The 25,576-nt window shown below is 46.2% G+C and overlaps 7 protein-coding genes across 7 annotated transcripts; 3 read left to right on the top strand and 4 right to left on the bottom strand.

Moving 5' to 3' along the window:
• Window positions 1-2,188: 2,188 nt before the first annotated feature.
• GL218_00718 (uncharacterized protein) lies at window positions 2,189-4,402 on the top strand (the record flags this gene model as incomplete). The annotated part of the gene is made up of 1 exon (XM_033577153.1): window positions 2,189-4,402. One exon carries the CDS (start codon window positions 2,189-2,191, stop codon window positions 4,400-4,402), a length of 2,214 nt encoding a protein of 737 aa, XP_033442086.1.
• A 1,228-nt stretch (window positions 4,403-5,630) lies between these two features.
• On the bottom strand, window positions 5,631-6,940 carry GL218_00717 (LIN1-like protein; the record flags this gene model as incomplete). The annotated part of the gene is made up of 3 exons (XM_033577152.1): window positions 5,631-6,068; window positions 6,139-6,533; window positions 6,601-6,940. The coding sequence occupies 3 exons, from the start codon at window positions 6,938-6,940 to the stop codon at window positions 5,631-5,633; spliced, it is 1,173 nt and encodes a 390-aa protein (XP_033441578.1).
• A 565-nt stretch (window positions 6,941-7,505) lies between these two features.
• GL218_00716 (Ubiquitin fusion degradation protein 1) lies at window positions 7,506-8,795 on the top strand (the record flags this gene model as incomplete). The annotated part of the gene is made up of 3 exons (XM_033577151.1): window positions 7,506-7,508; window positions 7,580-7,903; window positions 7,956-8,795. 3 exons carry the CDS (start codon window positions 7,506-7,508, stop codon window positions 8,793-8,795), a joined length of 1,167 nt encoding a protein of 388 aa, XP_033441577.1.
• Window positions 8,796-11,568: 2,773 nt separating this feature from the next.
• Window positions 11,569-12,714, bottom strand: GL218_00715 (Polygalacturonase; the record flags this gene model as incomplete). Its single annotated transcript, XM_033577150.1, has 1 exon — window positions 11,569-12,714. One exon carries the CDS (start codon window positions 12,712-12,714, stop codon window positions 11,569-11,571), a length of 1,146 nt encoding a protein of 381 aa, XP_033441576.1.
• Window positions 12,715-13,948: 1,234 nt separating this feature from the next.
• Window positions 13,949-15,131, bottom strand: GL218_00714 (uncharacterized protein; the record flags this gene model as incomplete). The annotated part of the gene is made up of 3 exons (XM_033577149.1): window positions 13,949-14,156; window positions 14,231-14,464; window positions 14,983-15,131. The coding sequence occupies 3 exons, from the start codon at window positions 15,129-15,131 to the stop codon at window positions 13,949-13,951; spliced, it is 591 nt and encodes a 196-aa protein (XP_033441575.1).
• A 992-nt stretch (window positions 15,132-16,123) lies between these two features.
• Window positions 16,124-17,085, bottom strand: GL218_00713 (uncharacterized protein; the record flags this gene model as incomplete). The annotated part of the gene is made up of 2 exons (XM_033577148.1): window positions 16,124-16,556; window positions 16,934-17,085. 2 exons carry the CDS (start codon window positions 17,083-17,085, stop codon window positions 16,124-16,126), a joined length of 585 nt encoding a protein of 194 aa, XP_033441582.1.
• Window positions 17,086-19,737: 2,652 nt separating this feature from the next.
• Window positions 19,738-20,590, top strand: GL218_00712 (uncharacterized protein; the record flags this gene model as incomplete). Its single annotated transcript, XM_033577147.1, has 2 exons — window positions 19,738-19,809; window positions 19,880-20,590. 2 exons carry the CDS (start codon window positions 19,738-19,740, stop codon window positions 20,588-20,590), a joined length of 783 nt encoding a protein of 260 aa, XP_033441581.1.
• Window positions 20,591-25,576: the final 4,986 nt, after the last annotated feature.

Raw genomic sequence — 25,576 nt, 5'->3', positions numbered from 1 at the left:
TGTCGTTGGGTATTTTCACAATATGAAAATAGACAGACTGGAAGATATATCAAGTGTCGTTATTGTCGCCGATCCATAGGTAGAAATCATATAGCTGTAGATTGATAAATTTACGTAGTCAAAAAAAACGAGTGTACGTTGAATTGTTGAAGTTCGTCAAAGTAAATAGATTTATAATATGAGGCTGACAAACTGCAAGGCCTGCAGAAGCTAAGATCCCGAACAAGAAAAAAAGGTTTAAGATCTTACGGCAAGATGCAATACATATGAAGCAACCCCACATCAGCCTTGCGTTTCCCTCCCCATGTAAGCTTGCCAATTCCCGTAGGTCTTGCCTTACTACGAATACGTACCTAATGTACGAGTTGCAACCCATGCCGCCTTACTTGCCGGCGGCTCTGATTTGTTAAAACCACACCCTTTTACAATTTGTCTCGGATTTGTACATAACAAAGAACATTTCGAAGTTAGAATTCGTCAATACACGTGGAATTATCCGCAAAGTATAAACCGAAGCGACTCTACCATGATTTCGCATCTAGAAAACAATTACACATTGTGCCACCTATCAGAAGAGAAGAGTTATATCTCTCTCGCTTATAAGAACTGTTTCTTGCATATCGGAGATGTATAGCCCGGCAGAAAGATAGAGGCGTCGGGCTGCTTTGATTCTTTGATATAGTCTTCCTCTTGTATAATCCGTAATCGGTTAGGTACACGTAGATATGGCAGATAGGGTAGTAATCGGGTGCATGTGTGAATGATGCGATGCTAGTGGAAGGAATAGACTATTCTGGTGCCCTATCAAATCATTCCGATGCATACTGGTGGGGGGTCCTCAGCTGGTACCGAAGGTAAGGGAGGGTTCTATCTATGGTCGGTCAAGCCACACAAAGCCACATAAAATCCTATGTACTCCATTCCCATCTAAGTTAAGAGGGAGAGTATTATGGTAGGGCAGGAGGTAAGTACGCAAAAGAGGTACGTAAGGTTGGTTAGTGGACTTTCCCCGACGTTGTGAATGTCAAGCAAGAAACGGTAGAACGGGTAGCCGCAACACAACAAGGGAAAAACTTGGAGGGTTAGATCAAAACTGGGGGTTCCATCTTTGCCCGTGTCTCTTACCCCGTTAGAGCCACTTCTACTACCATCCGGTCCTTCACCATCGCTGAAGGCGCGAGTGACCTAACTGACCTAACTGACCTAAGTGATCTAACTTGACCCAAGCAACCCCCGTACTGGAAATATCCCTGCATTTTTATTGTGTAGCGTACACTCCGTCCCTACCTACGACTGCTACCGCCTGTTACCGCCTGCTACTACGACGGGTTCGGTGTTCACCCACTTCACCAACTTTCTTCCCGCTGCCGATCATCACGCATCATCTGCAACAACAATACCTGGTCATCAGTACGCAGACTTTACTTTTGACTACCCCGACACTCTTTGTTACTTTTCCTTTCTTTCTCCCGACGAGCCTCATTACAAACCCTTTTCCATATCATAATAACACTTATCTTCTGCTTACGTCCCTGATATATATTTTTTTTCCTTCTCGTAATCCTTCGCCGACGCGAACCACATTTTGACGAGCGATGCGCCGGGCCGAATGTCACGAGGATTTATTGGAGGCTGGATAAAACAGCAAATGATGTCTACGCGACAACAGTAACTTGTGTCTATCTACTGTGTATTGCATTGTACTTTACGGGCTTTAAGGGTGTGCAAAAGGCGAAAAAAAAAGGGTAGAGCGAGAGTCACCATCGCACCCAACTTTGAGGTCAGTCAATAAAACTCCATTAAAGAGAAGTACTTTTGGATGGTGCTTTTTTTTTATTGTACCCATCCCCATAATTTCCAATTCAGCCAATGCCTGTCGAATTGACTTGTCGTCGCCATTGCTTCGAGGAATACACGTCAAATCATTGTCCGATCTCCGTATCATACGTTCTTCTATTCACCCATTTTACGAAGACTAGCAATAACCGGAAATACTAAACTCTAACCTTATAGAAGAAATATCTCCGTCTTATCGCAGCGCCCTATAATCTGATGATACCTTCAACATCATACCGACTCATATCGATCCTACGTAATTCGCATCTGTCACCGCAACCGCGATTCCTTTCATGATTCCTAGCACCAGGTTCGCGTGCAACGTTTCGAAGTTGCATGAACAAAGAAAACCATGGAGGAAGTAACCAAACATATTGAAACATTAGTTAAAGACGTCCTCCCTTTCAAAGCACATTACTTGTCACTAGACACGACGCGCCGATACCGACCACACGCGGATGACAAGAGATTAGAAGAGCAGGACATCAGACCCCTTCAATACACAACTTTCGTTAGTGACGCAGAGCGTGGTGTACTTCTGACTAGGGCCTACTTTGATGTGCGGGAAGAACCTTTAAATCCAGTCAGCGCGGCCGATACCCCAACCCCTCGAAGAGCTGATCCGAGCAAACCAAAAACGAAACTCTCCCTAAAAGACTACAAGAATAGGAAAAAGTCACCCGACGGCGAAGAAACGCCCAAACCAGTAGCGCAACACTCGAAGACGAATGCGCCTCCAAAGAAAAAACTTGAATCAACTACGAAAGAGACGGAGGATCACCGTGTTATTAAGAAAGAAATCCCCGACGCAAAACTTAGCATGAGGCCTGAGGCGCGTCGCCCTCGTAGTCCCTCGCCGGATAGGAAAAGACGGGTCATAGAGGCTGAGCACGAGTCCAAGCCAGCTAAGCGGAGCAAGATTGAGAGCTCCACGCCTAACTCTATAAGCTCACGTTCCCTCAAGGATAGCGCTGTTCAGAAGCCCGAGCGGCAGATAGCCTCTGAGAGGAAACATCTTAAAGATTTTAAGGGCACACCGACCACCAACGGAAAACCGTCACTCAACAGTACAGGAAATAAAGGTGTATCTCCTAGGCCTCCCAGCCAAGTGAATGGTACTCAAAAACTTATTAAGAATAAGGACGGATCAGATAAGAAAGTAGAAAACAACTCGACCTCTAAGGTGCCTTACGTACCTCCCTTATTATCTCCGATTGATATATTAGACTACATGGACGATTCTAAGCCGTCGCGGCCCAGCCCTAAGAAGAAGCCGGCGGATTCGAATAGCTTAAAACCGCCTTCGAAGAAAAATCGAGAAGATCGTGAGCCGTCTCCTAGCCCTAAGAAGCGAAAGGTTCCGCCCCTTCTTTCTCCGACACTCCCGCCCATTGTGCTCGAGGAATTAGCGAGAACAAAATCAACTTCAAAGGACTCGAGTCAAAGAAGTAGCCAGATCGCCTCCGACTCTCCTAACGGTCAGAAAAAAGCGGCCAAGCCTTCGAGGCGCGAAGATACCATACATGTGGATAGCGGCAAAGGGCAACGGGAATCGCTCATAGTCACATTAAAGTATAAGAAGCGAAATGCGAAGACGATAGGACGGCTCTTAAACTTACCTTCTGGCGGCAGGAAGAGCAATTTATTAGGGGATGGTGGTCGCGTCGCTCGTGATCGTTCCGATAGCTTGGAACCCGGGACTGCACGTAAGCGACCCGTGGCGGATCCCCCCAGCGAGGCGATCAAACGGCCAAAGCCTCTAGAGAACCCACGGCCTTCTACGCCACCAGGACCGTCATCACGAATGACGCGAGGCGCATCTAATAGTTCCCAAGTTGGTACCCCAGGGGTTACGAACGGCCTCACGCCAGCCGCGCAGCCACCCGATCGACGCCGCCCACCTGTCGATCCAGAGAAGCTGCAGAAGCTGCATTCAAGAGCCGTGACTTTCATCAAGCTTGGCACCCAGCTAAAGCACGAACGAGACGCAGTCTTGAAGAACCCCGCGGATGGAGTTTCGGAACGCGAGCGTCAAGTTGCTATCGCTGCTGGCATTCAGTGTGTAGTGTCATTTCTCCTTGGTTTCAAACTTCAAAGTGACGCTTCCGACCTTGAGCGTAAACGAGCTTCAACCCGGTCAATGCGGGAATTGTTGTTATTATTCCGAGTAGCCAGAACCGATTGTGCAAGACACAATGCGCTGACCGCGTTAGTATTGCGGCTCCAGGGCATCTGTCTCGTGTACATTGGTCGCATGATGTGGTCGTACCCTACCGATTCTGAACTTGCAGTCCAGATCGTCGCAAATTGCAAGGAGCAGCAAGACATCTGGCACCAGGCTGACGGCGCACGCAGAAATATGGGGGTATACGATGGATCCAGGTCGGACGACGGAGGCTCGATAGGCAAGCTCATAGACAGACTTGGACCATGGACGATACCTGAGGAAGCTATACCGATCACTCTCGATGTCTTACGCAAAGTCATGCAGGCTAATGGCCCATGGAAGCCAGCCGAGTCCCTAACCAAATTAGGACATTCCACAACAAACGGGACTTCCACCTAAAACTAGAACCAATATTGAGGTTACCAAAGAGATACACAGTTCTTACGGCACCGATTTTCATCCTAATGTATATTACGAACCATGATTTCTACGACATGATACCAAAACTCTTGTCTTCCTCCCACCTCTGCAACAATCCTTCCTAAGTTTGGGTAATCAGGTTGTGAGGATATTGGTCGAGGGCGACCCGGAGTATCATGCGGCGTCTCGCAGGAACGAACGGAATAAGGGGTTGGTTTTGTGAACATCGTATACAGGTACCGCGACTAAGGGAACATAACCTGGTTTTGATTTTACGCGCGTGATTCTATCTGTCTATCTTACCCGTCAGACGAGGGGAGTTGAGAAGAGGAAAAAAACAAAAGCTAGATGAACTGGCGTTCCATAGGAGAAAGCACACGGAGGGAACAAGATGGATTGCTCTTGGTACCTCCCTTTTTTGAGCGTTGGCCGTTTATGTACTCAATTCTCTGTTTTTTTTTTGTTATCCTGCAGTCGTACTTACTTCGATGATATCCCGCCGGCACGGCCGAGCAAAATGGTATTTTGAATGACTACCTACTTAATTCATTTGGCTACGCTCTTGATGTATTGTGTGCTCGTGTGCTTTGATGTTGGCTCCCCCAGTAATGTAATGTACCTCGTGTCATGCTTACGGTTTTTCGTAGCCTACCTAAGCCGAGCAATAGGGGTTTCACCAAAAATAAGGGGGAAAGGCCTTCTACGATCAATAGCTTAGGTAGTGTACCTTAGATAGTTAAAGTGATAATGCAGATATTTGCACAAGTTTGACGTACTAGACCAAGGTTTACAATGTCTTGGTTGCCGAAGTATACGCGAAATACAATATCCAGTATAAGAGCAAGAGTTACATTGCAATTCATACTCGGGCTCCAGAAGAAACCTTGATATTTCATTGCGATGACTCTGTGAGGGCAATATAAATCTGAGTAGGCTTCTAAATGCAACTGGATAGTCTCACGATGAATCCCGCTCACTTGGATGATGCAGTAATACCATCCATTGGATTATAGTAGCATCGTATTCTCATCCGACACCGTAAAATATAGTAATAATATCCGATCCGAAAGCGTACTAAATTATTACTTCGAAGGCCAGTCCTTTGATTTTCCAAATAGCTAATCATACATCGTGCGCAAATCGTTACTAAGAACGCCGTGGTATCATTCCTTTCGTTTTTGCGGTCCAACAACACTAAGACCGGTAATCATACAAAGTCAGCTAGGCGAGTCCAACCTTCCTCGCCGGCCTCCCTGAACTCAACGCCTTCTCCGAAATAACCTGCGTCCTGCCAGGCTTTCATCGTGGGCCCGTCGAAGGGGCCCTGTTTATCGGCGTTGTCTCTGCCGTCGATCCAGCGGAACTCCCACATCCTGGTTATAGGCGCTGCTTTGGACTCTTTTTGCGGCTCGACCCAGGGCTCGTCTGCTTCGCGCGTGTATTCGCGGATTAAGCGCTCTCGCTCCCTGTCGTAGATATCCGGTCGGTCTCTCCCGAGTAACCTATCTGATGCTTCGGTGATCGTGTTGATGGCTTCTTTGATACGGGTCTGCTCGGGGTCTTCCGGTGCCTTTTCGGCGTCCACCTCCATGGCATCCGGCTTCTGTTTCTTCTGCTTCCACTTGGGGACTTTCTTGGTTTTTGTCTGGCCCCGACCTAACCTGGCGAGTGCTTCTATTGGAGTCTCTCCGCGCTCTAGATGGAGAATTAGGGACTTGAGAAGATCTGATGTTAATGCGGCGTCTTCTTCCTTGCGCTTTTGTCGCTGCTCCCGCCTCGCGCTTTTCGTGGGCTTCGGCGGCTTTCTTCATGTCCTTCTTGCTGACGCCTTCTAGCCAGCGGTCATGTACAGCGTCGGGATCTACAGCCTTGCGCACGAAATTCCCGGCCTCGTCGAATCGACCTTCCTCGTTCTCGGCTTTCAAGTTGAAAGCCTCGACTTTGGGGGCATGTTTCTTGAGCCCGCCGGCACCGATTTCCTCATCGAGGCCTTCTTCTTGTATCGCGAGCTCTATTGCCTCTTCGTCATCATCATCAGATGATTCCCCATCTAGGCGCACGTGTCCACCAGATTTTGATTCTGCTTCCTGGCCTTCGATCTTTTCGGTATCTACAAAATTGACTTCCTTGCTTTTCTTCCCCGTCGAGTAATCCACAGTATCATTCTTTCTCGTCACCATCCTCTTCAGCCGCAAACATGTCATCCATATCCTCGTCATCTTTCTTTGGCTTGGATTTCGACGCGTGTAAAGTGCCAAGCTCTTCCTGGTCAGAATCCGAGTCATACCCATCGATGTTTACAGCTCCGCGCTTAGTCGCAGCGCTCCCGCGGATGATTTCTGCGTCGACTTCGAGGTAATTGTCAGCCTCGTCGTCTTCGTCTTCTGCGTCGGGAGCAAGCGCGGATGGATTCCGCATGTCGAACTTGACTTTCTTCGAATTAGGCTCGGCATGATGCGCTCGTGCGTAGTTCTCGCCGGCGCGCTTTGGACGCGCGGCACTGAATCTGGAAGACATGGTAATTGTGATGATGATATATAAGTACAAGTATGAATTGAGGCAGAGCCTCCAATAACAGTTAAATTCAATATGACGTTGAAAATTGCCCCTTGTCTAATAGCTGCAGCTCATCAGTGGGGAGGGAAACATTTAAGGCTTAAGAGCCACTGTGTACCGAGCTACGTATCAAGCTACGTACTGTACCTCTAAGCTACCAGGTACTAAGCTGCTATGGGGCCGTGCTTAGTGGCTTGTCTCTCAGGTAATTCTTAGCAGTAAATCACGGTTACCTAAGGCGTAAAGTAAAGTACCCCTGACGGATTAATACGCACGCCGAAGGTTTCGTCATAAGCAGTTGCCTTCTGATACATGACCTATAGCTCTGAGGAAGGTCCAGTAGCTTCCGTGAAGTTGTTTAGGGAAGTTTCAACAATTTTTAAAAAGTTCACATCATATTCTTTTTTTAGATCATTCACCATCTCTAATTTCATTCTCTTAAACTTCTCTACCCAATATTCAGTCCCCCATCTTTCTTATCTTTCAGAGAGGTAGACCAAGTTTCCTAAAATAACCCCACCTCGTTATGGTTAGTTACACACCCGGTCCTTTGTTTCCGATTTCTGGATCTCTGCTTACCACAACTATTCTTTTTCGTAGTACCGTGGATTCAACTCTTTTGACGTCGACGATCCGGCCGCCATGTCGTACATGGCCCGATCCGGAATGCGCGGCCCGGCCATGCGCCGTTTTGACGAATACTTCCGCTGCTACCCGATTATCATGGCCCCCGGAGCCGAGAGACCTGAGCTCAACTACGGTTCCAAGATCTTCCTACCGCCATCCGCCCTCCAGAAAATCTCCCAGTTACACGTTCAGTGGCCTTTGATGATGGAGCTGGTAAATGGCGAGAAGGAGCGCCAGACACACGCGGGTGTGTTAGAGTTCGTGGCGGAGGAAGGCAGAGCATACATACCGCAATGGGTTGGTTTTGGTGCTAGCATCATAGAGGAGTAACCATAACTGACAGGTTTAGATGATGCAAACGTTACAACTGGACGTCGGCGACATGATCCAAATAAAATCGACATCATTGGAGCTGGCTAAGATGGTTAAGCTTCAACCTCAGTCGACTAACTTCCTCGACATTAGTGACCCCAAGGCGGTTCTAGAGAAGGCATTCCGAAACTTCGCTACATTAACCAAGGGCGACGTGTTCAACTTCGAGTATAACGACGAGGTTTACGATGTAGCGGTCTTGGAAGTGAAGCCGGAGACGGAGAAGATGGGTGTTTGTATGATAGAGACAGATGTTTCGGTCGAGTTCGCACCACCAGTAGGATACGTTGAGCCGCAGAAGGGTAGCGGTACTAGTACACCGAGAAGTACGAGGGGTGGTTTACCCGCTGGCGGGCTCATGCATCCCCAAGGCACGATGGCACAATCTATCAACTACGACGCGATCGCTCCCAATGCCACAACAGCTGCGACCGGGGCCCGAGCAGTTTCATCTCATTTTCTAAACGAGGGTCACAAACTAAGCGCCAAGAAAGGCTCAAAGGCCCCAACTCCAAAACCCTCAACCCCGGTTGCTGGTGCTTCTACAAATGTTGTACCCGTCCCGCGAAGACGAACGAACGGCCCCATGCCTCTTCGCCTACCACCCAACAAGCTCTTCTTCGGTTACGAGGTTACACCGGTTAAGACGGACGCGGACAAGGAGGCAGAGAAAGAGAATGCGAGCAGGCCGCACTTCGCGGGACAGGGTCAGACCCTTAGGGGGGCAGTCAAGCGGAAGGGCGAGGGAGAAGACAAGGGGAAGGCGCCTGAGAAGAAGCCCGACGAAGGACGCCGGCTTGATGGACGAAAGTCATGATGATATTGGACTAGGGGTGTACCAGGCGTTTATGGAGTTTCTAGATAATCCTGTGGGCCTGGTAGATTAATGCGATGACTACGATATTCCCACATCGTTAACATTATCGAGTTACATCTCTTGATGGGGTCGTGGGCTGGGCTTGTAAGCATTAATGATCTAGTGCGTACCGGAAAGAATATGTTCGCGCAGAACTCGCTACGAGAATGAATCCTAGCCTAAAGAATAAAAATAATCTTGGATTAGTCTTGAAGGACATTATTCTTAATTCCTTAATATGGCCTAAGGACGTATTAACTAGCAAGTTTTTATGGCTCATTTCTTATGTCCTTGTAATGTCTCATTCATGTTCATATTCTCGAACCTTTCGCTTCTTGCCTGTCCAAACAGCAAGCCCCTAAACAATAACAATCCTCTTTAGACTGCTCGAATTAACCGGCCAAGCTTCACCTTGCATAATGCTACAAATGTAGACTGGAGATATAATCCGGTACTGATCTCCATGTACGTGTCTGATTACCATGGGAACACATCCGCCAGCCATAATAGCAACCTTATCTCCGGCTGCGATGGCATGGGCACCAGCTCCAAATACACCTGAGCCCATTTTGAAGAATTTCCAGTAATAAGAAGACGCGGTGAATAATTCGTGCAGCTCGGAGACGTTGTCGTTTGCTGAGATTCGGTTGTATACTTCCATCTCAGGGGCTTCGTTGATACTTGATAGCTCATAAGCTGGTAGGGGCTTGGCTGGTAAGGTACTAAGTAATTCAAGCCATTGGCGAAAGGACTCCTTTAGGTCTAATTTCGCGTCTACTAGTGCTGGTTGGAAACTATTTCGTAAGATTGTTCTTCCACCCATCTAGGCTACTAGATGCTTTTTTCATGTACTCGAGAGCTTGTCGTAAGACGCGGATATTATAGACTGCCAGGAATTTCTCGATACCATCGCCTTTTTGCAATTGCTTGTATTTCCAGTCTGGAGCTATTTCTTCTTCGATCTGTTGTAAGATATGGTCGTTTTTCAGGGCCTCTGCAGTGCGGTAACGGCCTAGTAGACATGTTCCAAGGGCAGAAGAGACGTCTCCGATTATGGTAGAGGAGACTTGGAGTCCCTGGGAGCCACCAGGGAGGTTGACAAAGCTGAAGCTAGCGGTTGAATTTCCAGCGGCGTGATAATCTCCTTTTGGCGATGAACATGGCACTGAAGTTGCCCAGTTTGGGACCCAAGATGGCCAACTGTCTGATACATAGTAGCAGCTTTCCAGATTCAAAGAGCCCGTGAAATCCACCAATGCTTTAACGGTCTCCATGTATATGGTTTCCAGAGGCTTTTGATAATCAGCCGCCGGGAGTGAGACTCCGTAACTAACTAGCAATCCGCGAAGCCCGTATACCTTGTCCCTAGGTTCGGTAGCCAGTAGTCGGCTTGCTTGGCGGAAGAGCTCTTCAATGCTGTCATATTCTTCAGTGATGGCAACTGCTCGCCTCGGTCCCTGTAAAGAGACGATGTGCGTACCAAACCCGTTGTAAAGAGTCTGGTTTAGGTTCTGTACGAGGCCAATATTTTTATGTGTACTGTATAAGTCTGACCAAGACTTGATGAGATTGAAGTAAACGAGCACGGCCTGGCCATATATGAAAGTTGCTTTCCGGCTCAGCGCAACTTCTTGAACTACCCAGACACGACTGAACCATGTTACTCCCCAGAACATATCGTTGAGGGCTGGTTATATTCTTAGCACATATGCTTTGGCTACCTTGCTATAAGAGAGCGTTGCGAATGGGCTTACTCTTGGTATCTATCCGGCTAGCTAATGCAAGAAGTCGACCTGAATACTTCTCATTTTCGGAAGCGAGACATGCATCGGCGAACCTAGAAAGGTCCTGAAAAGTCGACTCCCAGGACGGCTTTATCGTAGACCCGAGCCACACGAAGACCTCATCAGCGGCGGTATAGATGTCTCCCATTATACTCACTTGCTGATTACGTTCTATCCCCGCCGCTGGAGACTGGTTGATACAGATGGCATCGATCCATACTAATGAAGGCTTGCTGTTAGTTGTAGCTAAGTATCGAAGTATGTTATTGCAATTTAGCGTGACGAGGATGGACTGTCCTAGGCAAAAAGCCTTTTCTGTAGGTCGTTGCCCGTCCCATGAGTACGATATTGCTTTAAAAGGAGGACATTGGTCCAGTGTGGCCTCGAGCAACTCAAAATTCACTGGTGCCTTGATCGAAGACGCGGGGAAGAGTTTTAGGAGCCTGATGCTATTAGGAGAACTAAGCGGAACTTGTCTATAAATGCTAGCCATAGCCGTATAATGAATAAAGGAGAAGGGAGTTGACCAGCTCAAATGCTCCGATTACTCCGCCCATTTCGTAGAAACCAACCGCTTAATGAGCGATTTCAACCTGATTCAAATCTTGATTTCGGTATAGTTAACTAGACGCGTGGTTCGACAAGGATCTCCATCACATGGCGACTGTTTTTGGCCCCCTTTCCTATTTAGTGCTTAATAATAGGAGTATAATGGTCTGGTTGGAATCCTTCAACCACATCCTGAAAGTTGTTGGGGGCCGTTGTGGACGAATATGGACAGCTGAGTTAGATATTATTCGCCCAATTCTATAGCCGAACGGTTCTAGAATCTAATCACTACCTTAACGGAATATTGGGACATGGAGAACATACGTCATGCCTATAATAAAGCACAGGTATTAATATGAGATGACATCGAATAGTTATATGTGAATGTGTCTTAAGACTTGCTACACTTTATTTATATATATCGCGGCTACATATATACAAGAATTGACTTGACTAAAACATCTAGCAAGCAGCTGACGAAGGAATGTTCGCGCACTTGGAGCTTTCTTGCCCCCAGAAACGCTCACACCAGTCCACTTCCAGTTGCTGCACGACCCCTTGCCGCACAGGATGTACACATTAGTAGCATCCTTCGTAACGGTACCCGTGACCTTGTTGATCTTGAGATCGGTGATGGGGACGCCGGTCGTAGGGGTGCCGGTAGGGCTGCCGTTCTCGTAGTCCTGCTGGATGACGATGCCGTACTTGGAGATGTTGCTGAGCTTGATGTCCGAGTACGTGATGTTGCTGACGGAGCCGGACGCGTTGTACACCGTCTTGATGCGCACGCCGTTCTGCGAGTTGCTGATCGTGGATCCGGAGATGACCACGTTGCGCACCTCGTTGTTGCTGCGGCCGCCGACGGAGCCGATGCTGAGCCCGTGGCCGCCTGAGCAGGTGCCGCCCGTGAATTCGATGTTGGTACCCGAGTTGATGGCTAAGCAGTCGTCCTGGTTCTTGACGTTGGCGCCGATGATCTTGACGTTGTCGGAGGAGCCGACGTCGAAGGCGTCGGTGTTGTGGCCGCCGCCGGAGTCGCCGGCTGAGTTGTCGATGGTGATGTGGTCTAAAGTTAGACCCTTGGCACCGTTGATGGAGAAGCCGTGGACCGGGGTGTTCTTGATGTTGAGCCCGGTGATCGTCGATGACTTCAGGCTGTGGGCGTAGAAGAACTTGGGCTTCTTCTTGCCTCCGTTGCTACCCTTTCCGTCCCACCACTTTGCGCCCTGGCCGTCGATGACATGACCACTGGCGCCTTTAACAGTGATCTTGGTTCCCGAGACGCTGATTAGGGGGCCCTCCCACTCCTTATACGCGAACGTCGTGGTGCCTTGGAAGGTGACAGTTGTACCATCAGTGAGGCCGGTCAAGTCGAGTGTCTGTCCAGCTGGAACAGTGACCCCCTTGATCACGATGTCGGTACAAGACTTCTTCTTCGACGCCAGAGTGTCTATCGATGTGAAAGTACAAGTACTGGCCCTCTCGTTAAGAGTGCTCGGGGCCGCGAGGGCCAGAGTGGCGAGACCAAGAACCGCAAGGTTATGCATTGTGCTAGATGGCGCTGTAAAGAACGAGATGTCGACTGTGCGAAAAGAACGAATATATTCTCAGGTTATAAGTAGAAAACGAGGGACTAGCCTTGAGAAAGGAACGAAAGACAGCTCGAGTCGCTATACCTACTAGCAGGATGGTAATTGGTGGGAAAGTCGAAAGACATCGACATTATATACTTGCCCCCTTTTGCCAGGTGGTATGGCGATCACCGACTTGCATCCAAGGCATGTTCCGTGATTCGCGCGGGAAACTAGTGAGACACGGGCGTGCAAGGAATAAGTTACCCATGTTGGTGGATCTCCGCTTGGATCCATGTGCCCACCGGAGGACGCCCTAGCTTCTTTCCTATGAATAAGATGTTAAAAGTTAGAACGCAGCTAGAGTTTTGGAAGAGATAAGATGTCTATAGTCAATATTAAGCTTTTATGAGAGATTCATGCAATAATGACGCCTTGTGGAGGATAGTATAGTTTCAAGGATTATAACAGGGGCTTTGCTGATCCGGCGGACTCACGCGGCGCACCGTTCGATCCCACGATCGAACGGGCTCTAGCCGTATTGCGGTAGGATACCGAAGGGCTGGAAACGCTAGTTAAGCCGAGGTCTGGGTTTGAGTCTCCACATCGTGATACGAGAAAGCTTAGCTTCGACTTCCTGAAAGATTATTACGGCCGCTTGTAGTTAGGTTTCAGATCTAGAACATCAGACGAGATGTAATGTTAAATGATAAAAAGGCACCAATGGACGTGGGGATTCGTTAAATTAAAGTGTAGCACTAAGTAACGATTCCAAACTATTTGGGGATAGTTAGTTGTCTAGAGTAGCTCACATGTTCTTTCTACTAGTTAAAAGGTCTATGACGAAGAGTATTGGAGGAATTTTATTGATATTTCCTTAAAGGAGAAGTCACACCGCAAAGTCAAACTAGGAAACTGGTAAATCTGAGTATTAATCGAGACCATGATCACTAAATTCTTCTTCCGAGCATCATGCAGGAAAGTCACCTATTCATAACGCTCCGGTGGGCTCACGTTAACCCCTATGAACGCAAAGCCTAAACTGACTCGGAGTAGATGGCGATATGAACGCAGACGCGAAGACTAGGTAAAATAAATCTCTTGCTCATCAGAGAACTGGTGTCCCTGGCATCCTCTTAGAAGTGAGGGGTATGTTGCGAGATATCGTAAGCAAAGGCAACTCTTCTGCTCCTGGTTGGCCGAGAAAGACTTAAACCTCGCCACTTTCATCTTCATCATCTGCACGAGGTGGTTGTTCAGCTCCATTGTCTTCATTGTCTTCATGGGCAAGGGGGGCCGAAGAGGGGTCAAGGAGAGTCATGGGTTGGTGTTGCTTAAGCTGAGCTGCAGACTCACTCCAGTCCTTATCATCCTGAGAAGGCACGGGCTCCTCATCCTCCAACTTCATAGAAGTTTTTCTAAGGCGACAAATTAGTCTTCATATTCTATCATATAGTCAAACTTCTAAAACCGATTAATATTGTAAGCTTACCCGTTCTTGGTACGTTTCTTGACAGGTGTCTTCTTCTCCTCCTCCTCCACCTCATCGTCGGAGACTGGTGCCTTAGCCTTGCGTTTGGCGCCGGCGCGAGGGGTGCGGGCAGAACGGGGGCGGGGTGCTGCCTTCTCCTTGGTAGCAGGTTGATCGGCATCAGGTGAAGAGCCGGAAGCGGCGTTCTGCTGCGATTCCGACTTCTCATCTCGTATCATCTTTTGGAAGTGCTGTCTATCAATATAAGTTAGTTTGGCGCACGAAGAGCTGAGTTAAAGATAGGCCTGGCTAAGAACAAGCTAGAGAAGGACATAAGCAGTCGGTGAAGCTATGGCGTAGCTGCTCCGGGATGATCAGTGCAAGGTAGCCTTTGGTGAATCTAGTGAAACTGAGAGAAAGAATCATAGTACGGCTCGCTAAATAGTCTAGATATAACATGGACTTTCGATGGTAGATGATCTATAATGACTCCATGGTATAGTTCCGCGATGTTGCGGTTCTGAGGAAAGAGCCCAACTCAAACCATGACATAGCGGATGTTTTCGGGTCAGCCCATAAGTTTTGGACTTGGACGGTAGGATATAGATGAAACAGTTGTTGATATGACGGCACTCTTGATTGATGAGGGTGAAGGGGGTTATATGGAGGCAGTATGCTTCAGGCATGTTGGGGGACGTCGTTACTGGGAATACATTTCTAACATGGAAAACACAATAGTCAAGAGAAAAGTAATGAAAGATAATATATCATACCTCATAGCATTTCCAGTGAATTCATAACCGACATCATGTAGTTTGCTTAGGATCTGTTGCTTCTGCTCCGTCGTCAACTTGGCAACCTCCCAGACGGCTCTGGAGAAGTCGCGATAGGCTTCGAGAGTCCAGGCTGAACCTTTCGGCATGGTGGCGATGTGTGTTGAGGTCAGGTTTGAACCAACCGAGATCGAAATATAGAAGTTAGTGGAAGATGGAGAGGAGATTGTGGTTGATGTCTTGGAGAGTGATCAAAGAAGATGAAGAGTTTGGGTTGTTCGGTAGTAAATGAGGAAGGTAGGTATAGATGTTAAGAATCAAGAAGAAGTTGGCGGTAGGAAGGATGTGTTGTGTTGTTGTTTAGCTGGGAAGTTACGAAGTAGGAACTACGAGATGTAGTGCATGCCAAATGATGAAAACAGACGGGCTTATGTAGGATGAACTGAATAGAGCATTGGGAAAGTAGTAAGCTTAGGTAGATATGGGATATACTTGCTTTTTGTGGCGTGTGATGTGAGCAAACTTGAGAATCTTGAATACCTACCTGTTTGGAGGCATCTATGTGATAAGGTCCTTCTACTAACACATGTTGCTAATAATAACGAGCTGCATAGAAGGTAGATGCACCTTAGTACCCTACTAGACATCTACATTCTTGTTTTTCTCAAATCTAAAAAAATCAGAGGTCTCAATAGACCTTCATGTAATATAGTTGGAATTATGCGCTATCAATAAAACTTATCCCGATCATAACTAGCCCGCTTATAACTCCAAACTACCGATCAACGCGATGCCGCAGTGTTATACAGAAGTTGCCTGGAGATATTCCCCTGATTCCCCCATTCCCAAGAGAAGCAAACGCGAGTCTTTGTGATCTATTGACTTCGTATTAAAAAACAACGTAGCTTGAATGAACAACCATATAATGTAGACTGATGACTACTGAACTGTTGTTGGCCGGCCATGATCTAACAACTACGCCTTACAATAAGGGCGTTGACCAGCTGTTTTATGGTAGCTTATGCTAAAATGTTCCCTTAGAGGTAGAGACAATTGCTGGGCGGAAAGGATTACAACCACTATGCTTCCCACCTGCCAATTCGTTAGTACCTGCATGTAAGGATAATAGACAGACACGGGACTACTCAGGTGGACCATAATGATCTTCGGGCACGGGTAACCCATCTGCTGCTAACGATAGGACGGCTGCATCATCAGTCTGTTGCTGATCATCTTCATCAAGGCGCTGACGTTTTGACGGTTGTTCGTCAAGACCCGAGTCGTCCTGCACTAGGCCTAAAGAGTCGGCATCCTCGCTAGGGATTTGAACGGACATGCCATCATGTGGACCTGTAGCATCTTCGTCGTCATCGTGAACTTGACCTGGTACTCCAGGAGAAGATACATGATCAAGACCAGCAATGGGTGCTGGAGGCTGTTTCCTGGGTCGCCCACGACCGGGACCAGGGCGCCGTGTGATGGGGTTTTGAGTAGGGTCAGATCTGCGCTGGGCATCTATACTACCATTGGTCTCAACCTTATGCTGAGCTCTGCGGAGGCCTTGAAAGTGTTGACTAGTACCAGTTGATTAGCCCCTACATGCTGTATCATATATTGTATATGTTGTGAAGTAAATTCGAGGTGCTCATCTCAACATCTGTCTTAAGTTGCGACAACCTCAAGTACCCGGTTGTACAGCTACTAAGCTACTTGAAAGTTAAACAGAACCCTGTAGTTAATTGTGCGACTTGACACATCTTTTGATAACTGATGCATCTTTATCATATTGGAGGTGATAGACTGCATGCGCTACCACTTGGTACATTGCCGCGCGCATACGGACATTAGGGAAAAAAGAACAAGGCTACGTAGATTTGGACCGGGTACGTGGGAAACAAGGTTGTAGAAAGAAGAAATAAGGAAGAAGAAATAAGAAATTGACTTTGCTTACCGGCATCCCTCATTAGTGAAGCCATATCCTAATGATCGCATATGATTACCAATGGTAGTCCATTCTCCTCCGCTTATTACGCCGATATTCTTGACGGATAGGATGGTAAAAAAGAGGTCCTTGTCAGCTCTGTCATTCCAATTTTTGTTCATTTTGGGCTCTTAGGGTAGCTCTGAGCCTTCGAGGCTAGAGCTTGGAGAGACTGGTACTAAGGTAGCGATGTGGGAACAACTATAACAATAAGCTACTCCTTCACGTGCGAATTAAGAAAATTGATAGAGATGAGAGCTTTTAAGAGGTTGAGAAGAATGGGTAAGGAGCTTTGAATTGGAGCTACCTGAATTACGCGGTCCGGAGCGGTAGCGGTAGTGATTAGAGTGGGTCGAGTCCCTTGGCAGTATTGCCACTAATGACGGATTAGGATAGCGCTCTGTCTTTTTTATTCGTGCACGGCCTATGTAATGATCCGAGTCTCTTAATGTGTTGCAGTTGCCAGTTGGGGTTGGGGTTAGGTAACAGTAAAGAGAGATCACGTGAGTTCGCAATTGGAAATACCTGCAGGTGTGCTATGTTTTCACGGTTAATACAGGTAGGTACATCGGGTACATAGGTATATATAGGTACTATATTGCGCAAATCTATTAGTATATCAATACCTTTGTAACTATCTAATCTCAAGTGTGTGTATAACAATGCCGTCATAATAGGGGTGTCCGGGTAGCTAAGCACTTACCCATTGTTAGAATGTGATTTGACAACTTAATCGGAATACATCGGATCAGCCGGGAATTTGCCGTCCTTCTCGTTCTTCTCAGGGTAACATTTACAATTCTCGAATTTACTTTTCCATGGCGCCTTCTTTTCCTTTCCGTGTTTCCTTCCAAAAGATTACATGCATGCACTTAAATCTCAAAATGGAAAGGTGTACTTATTATGAAACATCACGTGAAAAGGCGACTTAAACGTGAGGAGACCGTGCACACAGTGCTACAAACTCCAACTCCGACGCGTCCTAATCCTGGTTTTTCCCCTTTTACTTTTTTTATTAGTTACTTCCCCTCCAAGTTTGCATCTGGGTTGCATCTACTAGATCTATCGTTTATTTGTTCTTCAACATTTTTGTGTCATATTAGTGAACTCGGCACTATATCATTATTCGGTGACGGGAAGAACAAGACAAACATGGGAAGTAGTTCCAAGCAAAAAAAAATTACTTCGTCGTTCGCAACCAATTTTTTTCTGAGAATTAGAAGCAAACACCAACAACACCAACAACCTTTAGCCCCCAACGTATTGAATGAGTCCCTTGGTACCGAGAGAAAAACGTGGTGGTCCTCTCATCTAACTGCAAATAACTGGCTGCAAAGCTAGGTAGTTGAGTATATTCAGAATTAAACAGGCCGTTCCTGGATAGAGGATGCATGTCGTTGAATGACAACCGACGATCTCTACAACACTACTGCGAAACTACTGCAAAATCAATTACGAACTGGTAAATCCAAAGTATCCGCTTAGAGATAGGCGGGAGATAGTGTTACAGGTACACCAATCACTGGTCTCGGTAATCGCTCAATCGAGTAGATTCGAGTCCAAGTTCCTAGCCTCCTAAATTCTTTCGTGACTCACGTCTTTAACCACCCCTCGTTCCACTACAAATATCTGGAGCTACTTACCCACCCTATTTCGGCATATTCCCCTTCTCGGGGATCAGTTCCTAACGTTAGCCTCATACCATGTCTTCCTTTTTATCTCATCTGATTGGTGTGTGAATTTCTCTCAACATCACGCTGTGAAAAGACTACATACATTACCTACCTAGGTACGTAGAGTCCGAGAAGTCAATTCTGACTAGAAAAGTTCTACCGGTACAACGCATATCAGCTAGCCTCAGCTCTATAATGCGCTCATATTCTACGTCTTAGAAAGCTGTTGAGCGGTAGCTCAAGTCGGTCGAAACAGAAGTTTCTAGGATTCTTTAAACATCCCGGTCAAAAGACACGATGGTACTGCAGGGACTGCAGGGATTGCAAACCACTTTACGCGGTACGCCGCGTACCATCCCACTTTCGCGCAACAAACCCCACCAACCCTTTTCTCTTTTCACCCCTTGATCTCCTTGGCCAAGACAAAGTTGTTCATAGTGTTGGCCTTATTGCTTGCTAGAGTTGGAATTGGAGTTGCTAGGCAACCGTGCCTTTCATACTGTTCGTCATATAGACCCATTAATGATGATCCCGGTGCAAGTAAGCTTGCTTTTCATGCAAGCACTTAAAGCAGCCCTGTTATCATATATTGTTAACATTATCAACCTTCTCATTGAAGAAGAAAATTGGCCAGCAAAACGAAATTAGTTACATCTCTCTCCCTCTTTGGTCTTAGGTTTCGCTCTTTTATCATAGAAATAACACTCTTTTAATCCATTATCTCGGCATCAAACGGCCTCTTAATCTTGCCACGGACCATCCTGCTTATCTCCACCTTTCGTCATACTTTCACTTCACAACATTTGATCGACAGCTTGGTGTGATTCCTTCTCAACGACCTCCCAAGCTTCAGAGCTTTATCTAGGAGTCCTAACATATTCAATCAATCCTCCCTCACTGTCTTTCACATCTACTCTGTTCGTGACTCACTCATTTCATTTCTCCTCCGCATGTTCAGAGTATTATTGAAATCGAGGGCTCTCTCCAAATTACTTTACACTTACCTGTGCACTTCTTATTGAGAAGGTTCGCCTTCTCTAAATCGTACACATTTTACATTTTACATTTGCTGAGCTATCTCACTGGCAGCAAATCGGCACCATGTCTTCCAACAATGACAGTATGATGACCAGGTTCCTATTTGCGATATTGAAGCAGAAGAACCTCAAGGATGTAAGTTGAGCTTTGACTATAGCGCGTATCCTAGACTTCCAGTTTCAGAATTCACTGACATATAATATAGATTAATTGGGACGCGGTTGCTAAAGACGAAATTCTACCCCAACCAATTTCCAATGGCCATGCCGCTCGTATGAGATACTCACGTTTTAAAACCGCTATGCTAGGCAATGAGCCCACCAGACGAAATCGAACGGGGCAGGGGAAAGGTCGAGTCACAAAGTCGAAGAAGGATCCGAAAGGGAAGAAGGACGAGCTTGTCAAGCTAGAATCTGCTCTAGAATCACTCCCAGAATCTTCGGTTACACCAGAGCCATCTGATATGCCTGCTCCCGAGATCAAACAAGAGAGCACCCCCTACAGCTTTGATGATCGGTTCACTCCTCGTCTCACTCCGGGGCCATCTGTCCCAATTCCAGCTACTGCAGTTTCGAGCAACCATGGCGTGATTCAACCTCGATTTCTTACACCGGGCAGTGATAGCGACTTTTTCTCTCCACCTCCAACTTTCACATCTAGCCCCGCCAGTGAGTTGGTCACTTCTCAGAATTCATTTAGCTTCCGCGATTCCCCGTGCCCTGACCACTCCGACCCGATGTGGCCGAGTGTTCCACACTATTCCGCCTTCGGAGCAGGTTCTTCATTTGATGAATTCAGAGCCAGCCCTTGCGAGCCACCCCACGTGCATTCTCATCCGCACATGCTTCCGTTTCGGACGGTTGAATGCGATGACGATTACGTCCATGTGAAGCACGAATGGGACGAGTACTCTTGATGGACATGTCAGGGATTCAGATATGCTGATTTTGGGCTATGATGTCAGCTCAGATAGCTGTTATACGGCATGGGGGCTACGAGCTCGTTTCTACGGGGAGTTAATCAAGGAAATACGTGGATTGCTAATATGTCATGGGGTTACTTTCTATGCGGTTGGTAACAATGAGACCTAGGCGTTTTGGGTCGAATGTCTGGCTTCTTTGGGGGTTTGATGCCGATGATTTCACTCGTTTGGGTTTTGTAAGACTACTACTTAATGACATGATTTCGGCATCTAGCATTCGGGTATGTCTGGATTTGGTTGATGATTACTTAGAGACGCTCTAGTGTTTCTATGAATGGAGGCTAAGGCCATTCTTTGAGTACGTTGTATGAGCTTGTGATACCTTAATTCAATAATTTTATTACACTGTGACTTTGAATCAGCCCTAGGAAATTGCATCATCCTTTTGTGAAAACATCTCATGGAACTACACAATAGTTCTCAGCTATCATGTAACCAGGAACGTGCTGAGAGACCCAACCAATCAATTGCTTACAGGGTTCTTTAGAGTGTGAAGATCACCAGATTCTGCTATCTATTCAGGAAACTTGGAGTGCTATTCGTCGTTTCTGATGTAACCTTTAAACCCTTCTTATTCCATATCACACAAAGATCCCGCACAATCCCATGGTTGCCGTCATCATTGCCTAACCGTCTGACAGCGTCGTAACATTCAAGGAGACACTTATACGAGTATTCACGCATCGTTCCGGAGTGCCCCAGAGATAGGGTTAGCGTCCACCGATGACCCGAGATCTAGACACGGGGCTGAGGCGGATGTAACATGGGTGGTCAGCCTTGAAGTGTTTTTGCAGCTGAGAGTCAGGGTCCATGCACGGGTATCGACGTCTGTGGCGTGTGGGGAAGGGTATTTGACCCCGGTATTTCACCATGGCTTTTACCTAATGCGGGACTTAGGGTCTCAGAATGGGTTGTGATAATGCACAGAAGTAACTTGGAGAATATGTACTTTAGAGATACCCAGCAGGCGAAGCGAAAATTGTTGAGGGAGTTGCGTATTTTCAGACTTCACTTCCCACCACTATCCCTTGAGAATATGCTTATGTTCCGTGCCCCAGCGATCGAATATGCAATGTGACTTGTGGTAACACCTCAGGTGACGAGGACGACAGACGTAAGACTCAAATATAGTCTATTCTAGAATTTCACATATTATCTGTAGACTGTCTGTTACGTACCTATCGTACGAGGGTGTCCTCGGAAACCCGGGCGAGCTTATCGGCAAGCCACCCGCGCTTGGACACTTCGTCTACTGCAATCAACCCGATTGGGACACCATTCGAGACATCTTCTCCAACGTCCCGACGATCGCTTTGGGATCTGACATCCATATCTGCTGGAACCCGAGGACCGTTGACATACTGGTATGGGTCGTGCTCACGTTGTGATTCGCGGCCATCCTCGGCCCAGATGACAAGAACAGTTAACCGGGCTCAGGGCTATCAATAAGTTGTACAAGACTTATGAAGTCAGGCCTCTATCTTACCGTCCATTTAGGGCTAGCCGGGGCCTATCCTCTTGATTCTACTATCATGATAACATCACTTATTACTATTCACACCCTAAATTTTGTTTGAGTGTTTGCAGCGCTTACACCAGTGGCGTGTTGCCGTTCTATCACCAGGTACTAGTGAGGCCTACTCCGTGAGCCTTAACGCTAGAGTCTTAAGTCACTTTCTAAATAGGCATAGTATGATATCAGAATATGATATGTCGACCGTGGCCAGGTTCGGTACCTTGGCTGCCGCGTTCACTTTCACAAATCTGCGGCCAATACTACGTATTCCAAGGAAATCTCGCATGGAAATCTCTAAGGAGTCACCAAACCCGTGTTCTAGCTTATCAACGATAATAGGTACATCTGACATCTCTAGAAGATGCGTGGGGTAAGTCGTGATTCTAGCTTAACCGAAGATACAATCAAACGGGCCAGATCCTACATGGGGGCCACGTTATCATGATCTACGTACATACCTCGCTACGAAGTGGGAGCACGCTTCGGTAAGTTGCCGTATCTGTTATCAAGCGCTTAAGTATGTGTGAATAACTAATTCTAGCTGCTTATCAAATTTGTAATCGTAATACTTCTTGCACAGTACCTTTTCCACGGGCTCCCACGCTCTATGCGGATGCCTGCTTCCCCGAGGATACTTACAGATTTTCCATGTTTCAGGTCTGCTCAAGTGATCATATGCTTCTTGGCAGCATAATGACTATTACGATATCTTCGCTCTTACTGAACGCCTTGAGAGTTGTAGCTAAAGAATGTACTGTAGTAAAGCTTGCTATTTTCGCAGTTGGACTTTTGTTCCATAGAGGTTTTTAGCTTCTAAAAGTTCTGCGGTCAGAATGTACAAGGCAGGGTTAAGAACGCCGGCCCACAACCCTGAGAGACATATGAAGCATAGTTACTTTAAATCATGGTTATCTTAAGTAATTATTCATCAATCACCAGTAAATTTATATTTTCAAGTTACCTTCGAATAGGATTCTATGAATACAGGTAGTCATATTCATTATTTTCTTCAAGCATCTTAGGCACCTGGTAATGACTTGTTATTGATACCATAAGTTGTTTATCTTGTATTAAAATGTATGAAAAGTAGTTGAGTGAAATTTGGCGGACAATATCATCATGCCGTAATATATTCTGGTCTGATTATATAGGTGGTGCTTCCAATGTGCCGGTCAATTGAGTTGGCTTTGACCAAATTATTTGGATTGCTCATTTTTAACAAGTTTTCCAAGTCAAGTAATTTCTCATTTTACTCAGTCGCAACCTGAAATGAGGGTATTCAGACCTACCTCCTTACGTATCATATGACGTAAGTGGTGGTTAAGATAGTATAACTTATCGCTGACACTCATAGATATGGAGGCTTTATACTTACTTGGTACTCAATTGACCTAGTTAGAGACTTATTCCAACTTATAATGGTTATAACTTAGTGATCTTGAAAGTCGAAAACTGGCTTGAACTATCTCCGGATCGTTGTAGGCAGCTTGTTGAAGTTTTGACTAGGTTTGGGTATCTACTTGGGTATTTAGGTAGTTAACTTTATTCCATCACTTACTAGTTATGTTAGAGGATGTTTGACGGAATAATCAATTAGAATATTAAAATTTACTTTGTATTAAAACAATCTCCGGGACAATTCAAACCACGTAAGTCTTACGCGCCGATTGATATGTTCTAAATAGGTACTTGACAAATTGGGCTGCATTAATCATATTTATTTTCGTAATTATAAAAATAAATAATACCGCGACCTATTCTATATATTTGAAAATTTCCGCCGTGTTTGGAATAATTTGCGGGTTCGGTACGTGGCTGATCTAGATTAATGTTCTGCTTGAGGCGGTGGGGACTCATCGGACTCGGGAGGAGCCGAGAAACTTCCCGAACTTCCGGACCGACTAGTTTCAAATAAGCCGTGGACCCAGATATCTAATCCGAAAATGAAGAAAACAGCGAACGATATGAGATGTTAGTGGGGCTAAAAGGCCCGTAATGGAAAAAATTTAGTGTAGATAAGTAAGTGAGTCTAGAGCGAGAAGCGCATCATGAGCTACGTCGTTAGTGAAAAATGATGTCGGTGAAGAAGATCATGAGTCCGATCGGCCTTAACTGGGTTAAGGATTTGTAAGTATCTAGAAGATCTAGGAAAAGTTCCGAGGTAATACATGTGTTACACAGCGAGTAGTACCTCGGCGTGCTAACACCAATCAGGTATTCTTATATTTTGGTGTTGCGCCATGAGCATGAGTGGCGTTGATGTTAAGAGCGCAAAATGACGACATTTGAGATAACAATATTTATAACCGACCATTGAGCTTTGATTGCTTACCTGTCGCGCATCTGCTAGTACTGACTTCATAGGCTATAGCGCCTTACGAAATAGGTTGGTTTCCTTTTACGGCAATCTTTGGGGCTGTATTAAACGATTACTGGTTACCTAACTACCTAAGGTAGGAAGTCATCCTTACCTAATTTTTGAACGTCTCTTCTTCAGAGCGCAGCGCTCGGGAGACGCGAAATGAGAGACTGGCCCTAGTAGTTGATATTTATAAACTGATAAGCCGTTGTAATATTACTCCGAGCCTCGCAATTGAATTTAGAGACATCAATTGAGTACCATTCGGCGATACCTCAACTGCATTAGTAAAAGCTGAAGAGTTTAGCGGCTGAGTAGGGCGGTGTGAGCTTGTCCCGGCATTTCAATACTACCTCCTACCGGCGGCAATTTTTACGAGGGTTGAGAGTACGGGATAGACAGGTCGTTCCGGATTACCTATCAAATGGGTTCTTCGGAAGTACGTTGGCTTTTATTTCGTCGTAAATGCTTACTTACATCATAAGGAACTTATACCCCTGACTAAAATCTTACCGTCGAAGATATCTTTTTGCGCCTCATGATAATAATAAACTTATTAAATTCCCGAATGCGAATATGAGAAGAGTTAAAGATGTAAGATAAGAAAGCGGTGGAAGAAGATCGAACCTGTGGAACTTTTCTATTGCATGGAGATAAAATTTACTATCACCGTTATGCCCATATGCCCATTATTTACTAGGAGAAATATATCCGAAGAGTTTCTAGTGGCTATGAGGGTTACTTCCACGTGTTATGGTGGTTTCCCGGTTTTTTTAGTGTTGTAACATTTCATCGCCACAGATAGCCTCACTACTACGTAAAGCCCCCCTTAGAAGAATCTTGAGTAATGAGTACCAAGATATTCTCCTCTGCTACTTCGCATTACTGATGGGTGCATTAGATTACTTGGACTGCAGATGTAACTATTTCCACCTAATTACCGATGACGTCTAATATTGAACCTTAATAGCCTGTGAATCTACTTATTAGCCATTTTTTTCTTGGAATTTACGCCCGGCAGCTCTTTCATTTCTTGACGGTAATA

This window comes from Daldinia childiae (genome assembly GCF_008694065.1).
Source record: "Daldinia childiae strain JS-1345 chromosome Unknown Scaffold1, whole genome shotgun sequence".
NCBI classification, from domain to species: Eukaryota; Fungi; Ascomycota; class Sordariomycetes; order Xylariales; family Hypoxylaceae; genus Daldinia; species Daldinia childiae.
This window is presented reverse-complemented; position numbering and strand designations above follow the sequence as displayed.